The 19,290-nt window shown below is 39.8% G+C and overlaps 1 protein-coding gene across 2 annotated transcripts in view; it reads left to right on the plus strand.

Annotated features, from left to right (window-relative positions):
* The first annotated feature begins 8,780 nt into the window (after positions 1 to 8,780).
* The window catches only part of LOC110521024 (transmembrane protein 266), a 73,598-nt gene continuing 63,088 nt past the window's right edge, over positions 8,781 to 19,290 (plus strand). For both annotated transcript variants that reach the window (XM_021598466.2, XM_036975547.1), the window contains exons 1-2: positions 8,781 to 9,365; positions 11,230 to 11,329. In XM_021598466.2, coding sequence (XP_021454141.1) covers positions 11,316 to 11,329 — 14 coding nt within the window. In that variant the 5' untranslated portion in view covers positions 8,781 to 9,365; positions 11,230 to 11,315. The remainder of the gene's footprint in view (positions 9,366 to 11,229; positions 11,330 to 19,290) is intronic.

Here is a 19,290-nt window from a genome sequence, read left to right on the forward strand (position 1 = left end):
CTGTCATGTTTTTGTCAGAATTAGTCATTAAAATATTCCAATTAGACCTGAACCTTCTTGTGATGGGATAAAGATCAGTCATTTTGGTCAGGAAGTTGGTCAACCGTTGTTTGCCAGTGCTGTGATAAGATATTGTATAAAGTAATACATTTTTCAAATGTATCTGCACTGTATGTTAGCCAGCAAGAAAGTTTTCAAATGAACTGCCAATATGCCAACATTCCATTCAAACATTGCAGTCAATCTACAGCCATACACTGGCTGAAATCAGTTGATGATAGGACTTAGACAAGTAAAAAATGCAACAAGTACTGATATTGTATCATACAACAGCACTCACAGCTTTCCAATAAATAAAAATAGACATTAATGGTTTGTTTACAAATATTCTTATAGGCCATGTATACAGACAATCAGTATAAAACGGGTAAAAACTGTATAATTATACAGCAATATTTCATGTGCCTTTATAAAGTGGTTTATCCATTGCAAATGTGTGGTTAGCCACAGGATTGCATTAAAGTCTGGGGGGCATGCAACAGACGAAGGAAGAAACTGAAGAGATGGCATCCCTCAAGGGAAGAAAGTCATTTTTATGTGGAAAATTGGGAGATTTTCACAAGGAGTGAAGATTGATGTGAGACGTAAGCCATACCGAGTTCTGGAGGTGAAAAGGAAGTGAATGAGGGAGTTAAGTGAGGTGGAATTTGTGGTAAAGAGCTCAGAGCCCGAGCTTGGAATCGATGATAAAGAAGAATCTGGTCCAGTAGGAGTGACATTTTTGGAGAAAGTGGATCCCTGCCTTTTGGCAGATACATTTGTGGTTTTAGGGTGGGTGGGAAAGGATGAATGAAGGTAACCTGTACTGGACTTATATTTGTTTGTGTTTCTTCTGCCCAGAGGAAGCGGGTGCTCTGTCTCATTTAATCTGGGTCAAGATCTGTTTCTTGCTTTGTGTTTAGGAATAGGGCACCATTGAAAGGAGTGATTTCTGGGGTAGCGTTAAGTGTAGAGGTGGAGTAATTGAAGATGAAGATTCCTGGTGTTTGTGAAGCCTGTCATTTGGTGCGACGCATACCCGGTGGTGAGCTTGGTGAAACAGAGGAGTCACTGTCAGTCCTTTTGAGTTTTGAGTCTGTATTTACCTCACAAAGTCATGTTAGGATATATAAATTATCCTGTTAGAGCTTGGGTGCCGAATCCACTCCGGTGTTTCAGGTGCAACGTTTACGGTCATGTTGCAGCAGTGTGTATAGGGCGGAGAATCTTAGATGTGGTAAGTCTGCAGAAGGGCATGTATTGTTGTGGTCTCTCTTGCCATGATGTGTGTTTTGTCCTATGTTTTTAGTTTATGTTTAATCCCCTATCCCCACAGGAGGCCTTTTGATAGGCCGTCATTGTAAATAAGAATTTGTTCTTAACTGAATTGCATAGTTAAATAAAGGTTTAAAAAATATATATAAAAAAAGAGGATTGTGTGGTTTTGGTGGATAAAGTAGTGTGTGTCAACTGTAGGGGTGCCTATGTTGCTGGGGATCGGAAGTGTCCGGTGCGAGAGAGGCAGATTGAGGTGACCAGAGACAGAATTGTGCAGAATGTTTCGTAATCTGAGGCAGTGAAGAAAGAAGAAGAGGAAGGATCAAGGTTGAGGGGTCCTGAGAGGATCCCTTTGAGTAGTAGATCTGTGCCAGCACAGAGGGATAGGCCAACAACTAAAATATGCTTCAGTAAGGTTGGCTTCTTAGCGTTCATATCAATGTTCAGCAGAAACTTCATCAAAGAAAATATATGTTGTGGTGACTGCTGCAGAGAAGTATTTGGGTATATGAGATTTGATTTCTGAAGAGTTACAGTGTGTGTTCAGTGGTGGTGTCCTGTCCTCCCAGGCCATTGGCAAGGTGCAGGAGCAGATAGGGTCAAAGTAGTGGAATGGGGTACCTTAACTTTTTTTTTTTTCCCCCCTTTTTCCAATTTTGTATCACAAAGTGTAAGGGATTGATATTATAGATCAGTTAGGGGGAGGTAATGCAACATATTGGATGCCAAGCGCCATTAAACCCCAAAGAAGAAGAAGAACCGCATAGTATATCTCTGCTCCCAATTCGTCCTTTGGCTAGTGCTGTCTGAATCGGGGATTGATTAATGTGGTCTGATGAAAGCAGGTGTCTCAGGAAATGTTGCAAACTCAATTCGATTGTATTGGTTTTCTACGAGGAAACAAACTTCAGTCAGCTAATAGCCAAGAGAAAAGTGTTACATTGTTACCATGTCGCGGTTACCATAGGCCGACTTGCCATTTAATCGATTTTGTTCCGAGTGTAAAGATTGCTGTGCGGTGATCATGTGCTCTAATTATTTTTTATTATTTTTTATTTTTAGGGGGTAGATCAGCTTTCATATTCCATAGATTGTGGCTTTTATCAATGTAATTTGTTTTGGTGGGTTGTAAATATATAGTGCATTTGGAAAGAATTTGGACATTGATAATTTGTTACGTTACAGCCTTATTCAAAAAATTTTAAATTGCTTATTTTCCTCATCAATCTACACACAATACCCATTATGACAAAGCAGAACAGGTTTATAGACATTTTTGCAGAAGCGTAATGCCGTCATTGGCGGATGTTGATGGGGATTTTTGTATTATGCTACTTAGTCCGTTTTTATGACGTTCATAGCATATTTGTTTTAGGTTTAACACAATATTCCATTGATGTTCACGCAATATACATTTTACCTTGTCTTGGAAGTGCTCAGAACATTTCAATAAATATTTACATGGCATTCGGAAAGTGTTCAGACCCCTAACCTATTTCCAACTTTTTGTTACGTTACAGCCTTATTCTAAAATGGATATTAAATATTATTATCTTCAGAAATGTTTGACATTTTTGCACATTTATTACAAATATAAAACAGAAATACCTTATTTACATATGTATTCAGACTCTGCTATGAAACTCGAAATTGAGCATCCTGTTTCCATTGATCATCCTTCAGATGTTTCCACAACTTGATTGGAGTCCATCTGTGGTAAATTCAATTGATTGGATATGACTTGGAAAGGCACACACACACCTGTCTATATAAGGTTCCATAGCTGACAGTGCATGTTAGAGCAAAAACCAAGCAATGAGGTCGAAAGAATTGTCCATAAAGCTCATAGAGAATATTGTGTTGAGGCACAGATCTGGGGAAGGGAACAAAAAAATGTCTGCAGCATTGAAGGTCCCCAAGAACACAGTGGCCTCCATCATTCTTAAATGGAAGAGGTTTGGAACCACCAAGACCCTTCCTAGAGCTGGCCGCCCAGCCAAACTGAGCAATCAGAGGAGGAGGGCCTTGGTCAGGGAGGTGACCAAGAACCGGATGGTCCCTCTGATGAAATGGGAGAACCTTCCAGAATGACAACCATCTCTGCAGCACTCCACCAATCAGGCATTTATGGTAGAGTTGCTAGACGGAATACACTCCTCAGTAAAAGAAACATGACAGCCCACTTGGAGTTTCCAAAAAGGAACCTAAATGACTCTCAGACAATGAGAAACAAGATTATCTGGTCTGATAAAACCAAGGTTGAACTCTTTGGCCTGAAAGCCATACATCACGTCTGAAAGAAACCAGGCACCATTCCCACGGTGAAGCATGGTGGTGGCAGCATCATGCTGTGGGGATGTTTTTCAGCTGCAGTGACTGGGAGACTAGTCAGGATCGACTGAAAGATGAACAGAGCAAAGTACAGAGAGATCCTTTATGAAAACCTGCTCCAAAGTGCTTAGGACCACAGACTGGGGTGAAGGTTCACCTTCCAACAGGACAACGACCCTAAGCGCACAGCCAAGACAACGCAGGAGTGGCTTTGGGACAAGTCTCTGAATGTACTTGAATGGCCCATTCAAGATTGAACATCTTTGGAGAGACTTGAAAATTGCTGTGCAGTGACGCTCCTCATCCAACCTGACAGAGCTTGAGAGGATCTTTATAAAAGAATGGGAGAAACTCCCCAAATACAGGTGTGCCAAGCTTGTAGCATCATACCCAAGAAGAGCCAAGGCTGTAATCACTGCCAAAGGTGCTTCAATAAAGTACTGAGTCAATGTGATATTTTAGTTAACATTTTTTAATACATTTATATTTTAAATGTGAAATGTGAATTGTCTCAAAACCTGTTTTTGGTTTGTCATTATGGGGCGTTGTGTGTAGATTGATGAGGGAAAAAACAATTTGATACATTTTAGAATAAGGCTGTAATGAAGAAAATGTGGAAAAGGTCATGGGGTCTGAATACATTCTGAATGCACTGTAGATAAACCCTGGATTGCTGATACCATGTACAGTGGCTTGCGAAATTATTCACCCCCTTGGCATTTTTCCTACTTTGTTGCCTTACAACCTGGAATTAAAATTGATTTTGGGGGGGTTTGTATCATTTGATTTACACAACACTTTGAAGATGCAAAAAATATTTTTTATTGTGAAACAAACAAGAAATAAGACAAAAAAACAGAAAACCTGAGCATGCGTAACTATTCACCTCCCCCAAAGTCAACACTTTGTAGAGCCACCTTTTGCAGCAATTACAGCTGCAAGTGTCTTCAGGTATGTCTCTGCAAGCTTGGTACATCTAGTCACTGGAATTTTTACCTATTCTTCAAGGCAAAACTGCTCCAGCTCCTTTAAGTTGGATGGTGTACAGCAATCTTTAAGTCATACCACAGATTCTCAATTGGAGTGAGGTCTGGGCTTTGACTAGGCCATAAATGTATCCCCTAAAACCACACGAGTGTTGCTTTAGCAGTATGCTTAGGGTCATTGTCCTGCTGGAAGGTGAACCTCTGTCCCAGTCTCAAATCTCTGGAAGACTGAAACAGGCAATCCATCATTCCTTAAATTCTGACCAGTTTCCCAGTCCCTGCCGATTAAAAACATTCCCACAGCATGATGCTGCCATCACCATGCTTCACTGTGGGGATGGTATTCTCGGGGTGATGAGAGTAGTTGGGTTTGCGCCAGACATAGTGTTTTCCTTGATGGCCAAAAAGCTCAATTTAGTCTCATCCGATCAGAGTACATTCTTCCATATGTTTGGGGTGTCTCCCACATGCCTTTTGGCGAACACCAAACGTCTTTGCTTATTTTTTTCTTTCAAAATTGGCTTTTTTCTGGTCACTCTTCTGTAAAGCCCAGCTCTTTGGAGTGTACGGCTTAAAGTGGTCCTATGGACAGATTCTCCAATCTCCGCTGCGGAGCTTTGCAGCTCCTTCAGGGTTATCTTTGGTCTTTTTGTTGCCTCTCTGGTTACTGCCCTCCTTGCCTGGTCCGTGAGTTTTGGTGGGCGGCCCTCTCTTGGCAGGTTTGTTGTGGTGCTATATTCTTTCCATTATTACTAATGGATTTAATGGTGCTCCGTGGGGTGTTCAAAGTATCTGATTTTTTTTATAACCCAACCCTGATCTGTACTTCTCCACAACTTTGTCCCGACCTGTTTGGAGAGCTCCTTGGTCTTCATGGTGCCACTTGCTTGGTGGTGCCCCTTGCTTAGTGGTATTGCCGACTCTGGGGCCTTTCAGAACAGGTGTAAATATACTGAGATCATGTGACATTTAGATTGCACACAGGTGGACTTTATTTAACTAATAATTGGTTGCACCAGATCTTATTTAGGGGCTTCATAGCAAAGAGGGTGAATACATATGCACGCACCACTTTTCCGTAAAATCTTTTCCGTAAAGTTATTTTTTTCATTTCACTTCACCAATTTGGACTATTTTGTGTATGTCCATTACATGAACTCCAAATAAAAATACATTTAAATTACAGGCTGTAATGCTACAAAATGGGAAAAACTCCAAGGGGGATGAATACTTTTGAAAGGCACTGTATTGGCTATTGAGGGGCTTTGAAGCCCCTGGTCGGCTATATTGCCTCTCCCCAGTAGGATAAGTTCTCCATAGGAATTAATGGAATTCTAGTGTCACGCCCTAACCATAGAGAGCCCTCTGGGTTCTCTATGGTGTATAGGTCAGAGTGTGACTAAGGGGGTTTCTAGCATTTGTATTTCTATGTTGGTGGTTTGTATGGTTCCCAATTAGAGGCAGCTGGTAATCGTTACCTCTAATTGGGGTTCATAGTTAGGTAGCCCTTTTTCCCACCTGCGTTTGTCGGATATTGTTTTGTGTGAGTGCATTCAGCACCACGTAGTTCATGTTTTGTTGTTTATTGTTTTTTGTTTAAGTTGCACTTTAAATAAAGATGTGGAACTCATCTCACGCTGCGTCTTGGTCCGTCCTTTATGACAATCATGACATCTAGAGTATTTCAATTAAATGTTTCAAGGACAAAATTACATGTATTTAAGTATTTTTTGTTGTTGTACTGGATACAGTGACATTAGTAATCTCATTAATAAATTAATTTCTAAAATTGACAAAATATTTTTGCGATGGTGCGTGAGTGCCAAGATGGATGCACGGTGGCTTCAACACTGTGCCATTACCGTTGTCCAGTGTATATGTAAATCATTGGTGCTGATCGATGATCACTTTGGCTTTTCAGATCATGAAAAATAAGGCAGAGGGGACCATATCAAAGCATCTCAAAGTAGGAATTATATCGGGTGTGTTTTTTGAAGTTGAACAGTACATTTTTACACAATATTTACAGTTTGCCTAAATAGTCATCCTCTCTTTTAGTAGAGTATAGCTGTACCACAATATCCCATTTTTTCTAAAGAAGCATGGTTACAGAATATGTGGGGTTGAACCAGCCACATAATTTGCACTCTGAGCCACCAAGGTATAACTTTTCTGTCGTCTGTGTCCTGGTTGACATATTTGACTGAAAAAAAAACACAAGGCCACATATATCCCCTGGTGATGCAGATTATCAACATATAAAGTGTCAAAAATATGCTTGTTTTTCTGGACTCCATTCCCGCCTGCCCTGACCTCGAGCCTGCCTGCCATTCTGTACCTCTGGAAGTCTGAACTGGTTTTGACCTTTTGCCTGTCCACGACCATTCTCTTGCCTACCCATTTTGGATTGTTAATAAACATCTGGACTCTAACCATCTGCCTCCTGTGTCTGCATCTGGGTCTCGCCTTATACCCTTATATCCTCAAATGTGAATCGTCATCACGTCAGGAAAGAAACATCATGTGAATGTACTGTATTCCAAGCTGCTTTAAGGAGCTACACTTGCATGCTGAGAATGTTGTGGTAATATTATTTAAAACTTCAATATAACATTGTCTAAATGTTATGAAGAACTCAAAGACAAAGTGTATATTGTGTGAACATCAATGGAGTATTATGTTAAACCTAAAAGAAATGTGTTCTGAGAACGTTCCTGTAATACTAGGTGAATGTTTTTTGCACCCTTAAAGAAACATTGTATAATCGTCCACACAACTGGACAGTATTTGTGTTTTGGGAACATATCTTTTGTGATGTCCCCACAATGTTCCCACCAGACTGTTCCCACAACCAGTGGTGTAAAATACTTTAAAGTACTACTTAAGTCGTTTTTTGTGGTGTCTCTACTTATCTTTACAATTTGTATTTTTGACAACTTTTATTTTTACCTCACTACATTCCCCCCAAAAAGTATGTACTTTTTACTCCATACATTTTCCCTGACACCCAAAAGTACTCGTTACATTTTAAATGCTTATCAGGACAGGAAAATGGTCCAATTCTTATCAAGAGAACATCCCTGGTCGTCCCTACTTCCTCTGATCTGGCGGACTCACTAAACACACATGCTTTGTTTATAAATTATTTCCGAGGGTTGGAGTGTGCCCCTGGCAAGAAAATGGTGCCGTCTAGTTGTCTTAATATAAGGAATTTGAAATGATTTCTACTTTTACTTTTACTTTTGATATTTAAGTATATTGTAGCAATTACATTTGCTTTTGATACTTAAGTATAATTAAAACCAAATACTTTTAGACTTTTACTCAAGTAGTATTTTACTGGGTGACTTTTACTTTTACTTGAGTCATTTTCTATTAAGGTATCTTTACTTTATGACAATTGGGTACTTTTTCCACCACTGCCCACAACTTAATGAAACATTCTGGGAACCTTTAAAGAACAGACAAAATGTGTTCTGGGAATTTTCTTGTACTACCAGGTGAATGTTATTTTGCATCCTGAAATAAACATTGTGGACAGTTTTTGTATTTTGGGAACATCTTTTGTGATGTCCTCACAATGTTCCCACCAGACTGCTCTCACAACCTAATGAAACATTATTTTAAAGAATAGATTAAACTTAAAGAATAGATGAAACTTTTAAAGAATAGATGAAACTTTTAAAGAATAGATGAAACTTTTAAAGAATAGATGAAATTGTGTTCTAAGAATGTTCTTGCAAAATCAGACAAATGTTTATACAAACATTCTATAATCATCAGCTCGACTAAACTGTTTTTTTGTGTTATGAGAACAGTTGCCTCGACCCAACAAATGTTCTGTTAAACTTCACAGAACCAATTTTGGTTTGCTGGGTATATTTTTTTGAAGTGACACAGAGTTGATGGAGGGGCATGCCAAAATGCTGAATTTTGGCACTTTTGCAAGCCTTTATTTATATAGAAACTCGGATTTATTGAATTCTCCATGTGGTCTACATTTCATATAACTCTTTTTTTCAATTCAATATTGGTGCACAAGTTTCACTTAAAATATCAAAGGGACGCAAAAGTCACTAATTTCATGGAAAGACCTAGTGACATGCGTCAAAGTAGCCTTTGACCGTCCAGGAACTGGAACCGTATGCTGTCCTGCTGTCACTGCGATGTTATCGCGAGGAACACTGATGATGCTTTTGGGGGTGGGTGGCATGAAAAAGCTCTTTATGAAAGCCATAAAAACGTCAAATATTTCGGATTTTGATCTCACATTTCATTGTGAGATATAGTTCGTTGCTTCGCATCTGTGGATGACGCTGGATCACAATTTCAGCACCTGGACAGTTCCTGGTCATTAACCCATACTGGACACATGGAGTCCATAACGTGTTTATGGGGAAACCCTGTGAGCAGGCGCGATTTGTGCACTCGATTGGCCTCCTTCCGTTACAAAGATGCCATTATCTGAATATGTGGATCGTGGTGGACATTTAATAGCACCTTCGTGAAGGATGAGGCTTGCAGTAAGGATCGGGCTTTTTCGTTGTGCCCTGTATTCTAAGCAGCAGCACGGGTACTTCGCCAATGCAAATCTGGAGAGGATTGCAGCAGCCTACTCCCAGCAAGAACCGAGCCTCGCTCACACTGATCATCGACAAGGGAGACATTACCATCATCATTAGGAGGGCATGGGAGTCACGACCATACTTTCAACAATGTAGAGCATTAAAGGTATGTTTATTTGTCAGAATATCATATTTATTAATTATTTCGATACTTCCTGCCTGTGACTTTCACTGTTTCATCTATTCCTTCACCTTTTCTTTTATTGACGTCTTAATGACCACAATGTCATATTCGTGCTGTGTTTTTTTTATTGCACTATTGATGGCTTTGCTACATTTTCAGGAAAACATCTAATATAGCCTACTACTTATAGTAGCTACCGTGTAGTACCAACCTATATATCTTTTTGTTCCACGTGCTTTGAACCAGAAAACAGTCGTTGTAGAAAGCTATCCAAGGCCTTGTGTGTGAAGAATAATGGAGACATACTAGCCTTTATCTGTTTAGCAGGGATCAATGTTGACAAGTCTTTGAGGTAGAACCCTGTGTTTATTGGGGGAACTTCGAATGTAGGATACATCTTGGATTCTGACTGAGGAGGTGGATACTGAAATGTAGACAGAAGGCTGTAACTGAGAATATTGGGAAGTGAAGGGATTGGATATGAAATGGTTGCCTTTATGTATGTCATAACCTGTGCGCACCGTTAAAAAAAATCAAGTTATTATTGCCTTTAAGGGGGAATGCAAGTTACTGTATGTTGGAGAACAACATGGATATATGGCAACAGTTCATTTACAGCCTGATAGATATTTTATTTTGATGATGAGTATAGAGGTGTGTAAGTATTTACTCAAGTCCTGGAATTGATGGATGTTTTATTCCATACATATTCTACCTGTTTCACGGAGCTTACCTTAAAACTACCTTGTCTGATGGGTTGTCAAGTCCTTGACCTATGACCACATCCATTATTAGGAGCTGGGATTGACTGGTTTCTTTAAAAAGAAGAAATCCTGCATACAGTAACTCCAATGCTTAGCCTATGCTATTGCCTGTGCTGTGACCACATTTCCTATAGGTGCCAGTTGTGTGCATTATTTTGTCTTGGGTATAGCATTGATGCAATATTACATTCTAGCCCTTGATTGACCTGCATTTATTTATATTGAATACATTATTCTCTTCTCTGCTGTGCTGCACTACATTCTGTTCTGCTATAGCTCCAAATACTGACTCCTCATCACATCAGCTCATGTGTCTGAAGGTTTTTCCTTTGCCCTGACTTTGTACAACACTCTGCAAATGAACCTCTCCTCACCGCCCGGCATTTAAATGATTGATGCTTTGAATAAACAACCTCCACAGTGCATGCTGCTTACTGATATGTGTTTATATTGCTGCTGACAACTTCATCAGACTTTTTAAAAGTGACGCACTAGCACATTGAGCATCAGTTTGTACCTGCAATGTGGGGAATGCAGCTGTCTGTGCAGTGATATCCCTTTTCAAAGACTAGGGGATTGTGATTATGTGTGAGTGAAGCCTATGTACCTGGTTGCTCTTCTCTTGTGTGTAGTCTGTGGAAAGCTGCTGGAATGGACTGTAATTTAAATGAACTTTTCAATGGTTCTATTTCCTATGGCAAAAAAGAAGCTCTCATCCTGCCTTACTTGTTATTCAAGTGATGTGATGTTTTTGAGCCCCTGGTGCAGAGTTAAATCTGTCACTACCAGAGGACTCACAGAGCAGAGTATATACTGTAGGAGAATGTTTATGTTCAGATTAATTTATTGTTTTCACGCTATTCAGATGAATATAGAGTCTTTCATCTGTAGTTTATATGGACAATCTTCGTTGTTTTAGGTGAATTCATAAAACAGTTAATGAACATGACATTCAAAATAAATGTTAAATGGTTTAAAGTACAATGAACAAGTTTTCATATATGAGATGCGCTGTTGTCAGAATGTGAATAGTTATGGAGAGACTATGAATAACTTCCTTGTTTTCTAACCTTTCTCCACAGGTGTGATATGAGCCAAGTCTCTAATCTCTGTTGAAATCAGGAGTAACAATCGTGTCGACATCCATTCACAGAAACAATACAGCAACATGAGCAAGCCCCAGTAAGTAAAACATCAACTTACCAAATTAACTCTGATGTCCCTATCTGTTTAACACATCGTAACCTCTCACTATATTGTCATGTGTTTTGCGCATTTTACCATGACTGCCCGCTATGAAGACACACAGATTTTGCGATGGAACACCCAGCAAGACTCAGCTGATTATGAGAACAGCCTCTTTGTATTTCCTCATGCACTTCCAGTCAAGGACTTTGAGCCTGAGCAGCAGGGGAGCTGAGTTTGCCTTAGCTAGGCACTCCAAGAGAACGACCACCAGTCGCCAGACTGCCTCTGCTGCAATCTCTTAGCATGCAGGAGGGGTGTTCACTTTTCATCTTCTCTTAATAATAATTCCTCTCTGTGTGGTACCCAAGATAGCCCCTGCATCCTGATGACAGGCCTGGTTATGGCCAAGTAAGGGGAGGGAAATGGTGGGTGAGGTGGAGGGAAATGATGGTGAAGTGGGAGGGAGATGGTGGGTGAAGGGGAGGGAGATGGTGGGTGAGGTGGAGGGAAATGGTGGGTGAGGTGGAGGGAAATGGTGGGTGAGGTGGAGGGAAATGATGGTGAGGTGGAGGGAAATGGTGGGTGAGGTGGAGGGAAATGATGGTGAAGTGGGAGGGAGATGGGGGGTGAGGTGGAGGGAAATGATGGTGAAGTGGGAGGGAGATGGGGGGTGAAGTGCAAGGGAAGATGAAAACACTGTGGGACAATATACTGGCCAGTGGGCGACAAACAGAATTGTGATATGTTTTCTGGTTAACACTGAGGCGTGAATTAATGCAGTCGGTCCTCAGCGACACCCTGGTGAAATGACAGATATGATATCCTTGTGTGGTGTGATCACGTCTGCGGAGCTGTTTTCACCACTGTTCTTTTCATTCTACACTACTTTAAATAATCTCTCCCTCTCTGTGGTGTATTTCTGCTCACACTAAGAATAGTTGCTACTCAAGATTTAACCTCCCTGTAAGTGGACAGATTTATTATATTATATTTAACATTCAGTTTAAATTTGAACATGTTAAAGTTGTAAAAGCTTTGATTGATTGATGCAAAGCAGTGAAGAAAATGTACTGACAAAAAGAAGAAAGAACTGCATTGCCTTTTCGAGCTTCATTCAATAACATAATTTTCCACATTGAATAAACTAGCTGTAGGCTCTTCTCATTGCAGATGGTCTATGCTAGTATACTGATAAGTATACTGTAGCAATAGTGGTTGGTGCAGGGTTTCCCAAACTAAGACTTCGGAACACCAAGGGGAGCACATTTTGGTTTTTGCCCTAGCGCTACACAGCTGATTCAAATAATCATCACCAACTAATCATCACCATTCAGAGAGTATGCTACACACCATGACGAGTCAGCTAACAGGTCAGCTAACATTTACCCTAACTAACTTCTGTGGTCACGTGTGTCTCTGTCACAGAGCAGTTAATCACTCTATTTCGATTCTATGTCTCGATCCTGTCTCATTACAAGAAAATGTGCTGATGAGCAGTTTGCCGTTTTAGCACAATATATACAGTCAGCTCACAAATGGGAAGTTTAAATCTCCTACAGATGATGTTACATGATATTACATAACATTATGGGTGGCAGGTAGCCTAGCAGTTAAGAGCATTGGGCCAGTAATGTAACGTTCGCTGGTTCGAATCCCTGAGCTGACTAGGTGAAAAGTCTGTAGATGTGCCCTTGAGCAAGGCACCTAACCCTATTCCCTCCTGTAAATTGCTCTGGATGAGAGCGTCTGCTGAAGTACAAAAATGTATGCATGTTTTCCTGGCAGATGTATCCAGGGATTCTAACCATAAGTTCCATGGGGCATTTACTGAAGTAACAAGGCAACTACGACCAAAAAACATTAGTCATAAATACAGCACCAGTGTTAATACTATGATTTAAAGCCATTTAATTGTGTTTTAATAGCTTAGTGAGTTCATCTTCTTAAGAATCCACACAGCTTCTCAAAACATAGGTTCCCAAGAAGGTTGAGTTTTAAACTAACAGTCTATCTTCACATTATAGTATTTGTTACTGCATATTGTCCATTGAATAGTATGTTACATATGTAATGCCATGTTAAAACCATGAATTAGAAACATTTACTGACTTGTTGGAAAGATGGCATCCTATGACGGTGCCATGTTGAAAGTCTCTGAGCTCTTCATTAAGGCCATTCTACTGCCATTGTTTGTCTATGAGGATTGCATGGCTGCGACCCAATTGTATACACTTGTCACCAACAGGTGTGGCTGAACTAGCCAAATCCACTAATTTGAAGGGGTGTCCAAATACTTTTGCATAAGTAGTGTATGTACAGTACCAGTCAAAAGTTTGGACACCTAGTCATTCAAGGATTTTTCTTTATTTTTACTATTTTCTACATTGTAGATAACAGTGAACACATCAAAACTATGTAATAACACATATGGAATCATGTAGTAACCAAAAAAGTGTTTAACAAATGTTATATTTATATTCTTCAAAGTAAACACCCTTTGCCTTGATGACAGCTTTGCAGACTCGTGGTATTTTCTCAACCAGCTTCATGAGGAATGAGTTTTCAACAGTCTTGAAGGAGTTCCCACATATGCTGAGCACTAGTTGGTTGCTTTTCCCTCAATCTGCATTCCAACTCATCCCAAACCATCTCAATTGGGTTGAGGTCAGGTGATTGTGAAGGCCAAGTCATCTGATGCAGCACTCCATCACTCTCCTATTTGGTCAAATTGCCCTTACACCGCCTGGAGGTGTGTTTTGGATCATTGTCCTGTTGGAAAAACAAATGATAGTCCCACTAAGAGCAACCAGATGGGATGGCATATCGCTGCTGAATGCTGTGGTAGCCTTGCCTGTTAAGTGTGCCTTGAATTCTAAATAAATCACAGACAGTGTCACCAGCAAAGCACCCCCACACCATCACATCTCCATGCTTCACAGTGGGAACGACACGTGCAGAGATCATCTGTTCACATGCTGTGCGTCTCACAAAGACACGGCGGTTGGAACCAAAACTCTCAAATTTGGACTCATAAGACAAAGGACAGATTTCCACCGGTCTAATGTCCATTCCTCATGTTTCTTGGCCCAAGCAAGTCTCTTCTTCTTATTGGTATCCTTTAGTAATGGTTTCTTTGCAGCAATTCGACCATGAAAGCCTGATTCCTCTAAACACTGATTCCTCTAAACAGTTGATGTTGAGCTGTGTCTGTTACTTAAACTCAGCGAAGCATTTATTTGGGCTGAAATCTGAGGTGCAGTTAACTAATGAACTTCCTCTGTAGCAGAGGAAATTCTGGGTCTTCCATTCCTGTGGCGGTCCTTATGAAAGCCAGTTTCATCATAGCGCTTGATGGTTTTTGTTTTGGTTACTACACTATTACATGTGTGTTATTTCATAGTTTATATGTTTTCACTATTATTCTACAATGTAGAAAATAGTGCAAATAAAGAAAAACCCTGGAATGAGTATGTGTGTCCAAACTTTTGACTGGTACTGTATATACACTACCATTCAAAAGTTTGGGGTCACTTAGAAATGTCCTTGTTTTTGAAAGAAAAGCACATTTTTGTCCATTAAAATAACATCAAATTGATCAGAAATACAGTGTAGACATTGTTAATGTTGTAAATGACTATTGTAGCTGGAAACGGCAGATTTTTAATGGAATATCTACGTAGGTGTACAGAGGCCCATTATCAGTAACCATGACTGCTGTGTTCCAATGGCACGTTGTGTTAGCTAATCCAAGTTTATACTTTCAAAAGGCTAATTGATCATAAGAAAACCTTTTTTCAATTATGTTAGCACAGCTGAAAACTGTTGTTCTGATTAAAGAAGCAATAAAACTGGCATTCTTTAGACTAGTTGAGTATCTGGAGAATCAGCATTTGTGTGTTCGATTACAGGCTCAAACAGGCCAGAAAAAAAGCACTTTCTTTTGAAACTCATCTGTCTATTCTTGTTCTGAGAAATGAAGGCTATTCCATGTAAGAAATTGCCAAGAAACTGAAGATCTCGTTCAACGATGTGTACTACTCCTTTCACAATACAGCGCAAACTGGCCCTAACCAGAATAGAAAGAGGTGTGGGAGGCCCCAGTGCACAACTGAGCAAGAGGACAAGTACATTAGAGTGTCTAGTTTGAGAAACAGATGCCTCACAAGTCCTCAACTGGCAGCTACATTACATAGTACCAGCAAAACACCAGTCTCAACGTCAACAGTGAAGAGGCGACTCCGGAATACTGGCCTTCTAGTCAGAGTTGCAAAGAAAAAGCCATATCTCAGACTGGCAAATAAAAAGAAAAGATTAAAATGGGCAAAAGAACACAGACACTGGACAGAGGAAGATTGGAAAAAAGTGTTATGGACAGATGCATCTAAGTTTGAGGTGTTCGGATCACAAAGAAGAACATTTGTGAGGCGCAGAAAAAATGAAAATATGCTGGAGGAGTGTTGACGCCATCTGTCAAGCATGGTGGAGCCAATGTGATGGTCTGGGGTTGCTTTGGTGGTGGTAAAGTGTAAAGTGGGAGATTTGTACAGGGTAAAAGGGATCTTGAAGAAGGAAGACTATCACTCCATTTTACAACAACATGCCCTGTGGACAGCGCTTAATTGGAGCCAATTTCCTGCTACAACAGGACAATGACCCAAAGCACAGCTTCAAATTATGCAAGAACTATTTAGAGAAGAAGCAGTCAGCTGGTATTCTGTCTATAATGGAGTGGCCAGCACAGTCACCGGATCTCAACCCTATTGAGCTGTTGTGGGAGCAGCTTGACCGTATTGTACGTAAGAAGTGCCCATCAAACCAATCCAACTTGTGGGAGGTGCTTCAGGAAGCATGGGGGGAAATCTCTTCAGATTACCTCAACAAATTAACAACTAGAATGCCAAATGTCTGCAAGGCTGTAATTGCTGCAAATGGAGGATTTTTGACGAAAGCAAAGTTTGAAGGACACAATTATTTTTTCAATTAAAAATCATTATTTATAACCTTGTCAACATCTTGACTATATTTTTCATTTTGCAACTCATTTCATCTATGTTTTCAATGAAAACAAGGACATTTCTAAGTGACCCCAAACGTTTGAATGGTAGTGTAATTCAGTAAAATTGTGTTTACAGAGGTTGTTCAATTTCATGTAGAAATACACCCTCTGCACGCCAAAAAGATACAGCTGTTCATTTGGAAGAACTAATGAAATGCAGACTAATGCATTCTTGTGTAAGAAATGGGTGACTCAAAACTGCAATCCTACTTGAAAGTGTTTTAAAATAGGAATAGTGTAATTATACAATGTTATTTTGTTCAGAAAATGCACCAAAATACAATTATACCTATTGTCTGCACTCAACTTAACTGCCCAATGACCTCCTCTGACATTCCTCTTCTGAACAAATACTTTCCCATAAACCACATACAGTATATTCAGAAAGTATTCAGAATCCATTGATTTTGTTACGTTACAACCTTATTCTAAAATTAATTCAATATATTTTTTTTCTCATCAATCTGCACACAAGACCCCAAATTACTCAGTACTTTGTTGAAGCACCTTTGGCAGCGATTACAGCCTCGAGTCTTCTTGGGTATGCAGCTTGGCACACCTGTATTTGGGGAGTTTCTCCAATTCTTCTCTGCAGATCCTCTCAAGCTCTTGTCAGGCTGGATGGGGAGCTTGGCCCAAAGCCACTCCTGCGTTGTCTTGGCTGTGTGCTTAGGGTCGTTGTCCTGTTGGAAGGTGAATCTTCGCCCCAGTCTGAGGTCCTGAGAGCTCTGGAGCAGGTTTTCATCAAGGATCTCTCTTTACTTTGCTTCGTTCATCTTTCCATTGTCCCTGACTAGTCTCCCAGTCATTGCCCCTGTAAAATATGCTCACAGCATGATGCTGCCACTACCATGCTTCACCATAGGGATTGTGCCAGGTTTCCTCCAGACATGACACTTGTCATGCAGGCCAAAGTCTTCAATCTTGGCTCTAGGAAGAATCTTTGTCATTCCAAATGTCTTCCGTTTAAGAATGATGGAGGCCACTGTGTTCTTGGGGACCTTCCATGCTGCAGACATTTTTTTGGTACCCTTCCCCAGATCTGTGCCTCGACACAATCCTTTTCCTATTTTGTTGCCTTACAACCTGGAATTAAAATTGATTTCTTGGGGGTTTGCATCATTTGATTTGCATAACATGTCTACCACTTTGAAGATGCAAAATGTTTTGGGGGTTGACACAAACAGGAAATAAGACACTGTGGAGATGGCGTTCTCGGGGTGATGAGAGGTGTTGGGTTTGCGCCAGACATAGCGTTTTCCTTGATGGCCAAAAAGCTACATTTTAGTCTCATCTAACCAGAGTACCATCTTCCATGTGTTTCGGGAGTCTCCCACATGCCTTTTGGCGAACACCAAACCTGTTTGCTTTTTTTTTTTTAAAGCAATGGCTTGTTTCTGACCGCTTTTCCGTAAAGCCCAACTCTGTGGAGTGTACAGCTTAAAGTGGTCCTATGGACAGATACTTCAATTTCCGCTGCAGATCTATGCAGCTCCTTCAGGGTTATCTTTGGTCTCTTTGTTGCCTCTCTGATTAATGCCCTCCTTGCCTCGTCCGTGAGTTTTGGTGGGCGGCCCTCTCTTGGCAGGTTTGCTGTGGTGCCATTATCTTTACATTTTTTAATAATGGATTTAATGGTGTTCCGTGGGATGTTCAAAGTTTTTGATATTTTTTTATAACCCATCCCTGATCTGTATTTCTCCACAACTTTGTCCCTGGCCTGTTTGGAGAGCTCCTTGGTCTTCATGGTGCCGCTTGCTTGGTGGTGCCCCTTCATTAGTGGTGTTGCAGACTCTGTGGCCTTTCAGAACAAGTGTATATCTACTGAGATCATGTGACAGATCATGTGACACTTAGATTTCACACAGGTGGACTTTATTTGACTAATTATGTGACTTCTGGAGGTAATTGGTTGCACCAGATTTTATTTAGGGGTTCCATAGCAAAGGGGTGAAAATATATGCATACACCACTTTTCTGTTTTTTATATTTTTAGAATGATTTGAAACAAGTTATTTTTTTCATTTCACTTCAACAATTTGGACTTTTTTTACGTCCATGTATGTCCATTACATTTTATAAAAATCAATTTCAATTACAGGTTGTAATGCAACAAAATAGTAAGAATGTCAAGGGGTGTGAATACTTTGCAGACCAATGCCTACTTCTCACATAAAACATTGTTTTTGTTTTTATTTTCCATTGTTTTTACATCGGAAGGTCTTAGAATACGGCAAAACACAGCAATAAAAGTAAAAAGTTAAAGTACACAGTAATGACAAATATTGAGTAAACTGGACATGTTTTCCTCTTATCTCTTTTAATAAGACAATCAAGAAAGCCCCTGGAATGTACACAAATAATCAACATGTACCCATTAACTAGTTACCTGAAAATGTACTTTAAAGTTTACTGAAGAAAGGCCTAGTTATACATTAACTGTAAAAAAATATGTTATTACAAAATATAAAAATATACAATCAAACGTACATTCATCAATGTTTTAATTGAGAAGTAGGCATTGGAAGTCGAAAAAGAAAAGAAATTCAAATGAGCACCACAATACGTACTTCAACTATGCTCTAACAATGATTTCCAGCACAAAGCTTTGACCAACTACAGTAGCTATGTTGGTCTATTGTACTTCCAACAATATGTAATCAGGTTGCTTAAGATTCAAATCTTCGCAAACAGCCTAAGTCATACTCTTCAGAAGGATAAAGGACTTTACATTGTCCTGCTATTAAAATGATCTGTCTATATATATATATATATATATATAATAACATATATAGCAGTAGTTCATGGTTTGGGGTTTTCGTCATTGATTATTTGGACGAATCAAGATTGGGTGATTCTATATATATATATATATATATATATATACACCATTTATTTG

This window comes from Oncorhynchus mykiss, chromosome 1 (genome assembly GCF_013265735.2).
Source record: "Oncorhynchus mykiss isolate Arlee chromosome 1, USDA_OmykA_1.1, whole genome shotgun sequence".
In the NCBI taxonomy this organism is placed as follows: Eukaryota; Metazoa; Chordata; class Actinopteri; order Salmoniformes; family Salmonidae; genus Oncorhynchus; species Oncorhynchus mykiss.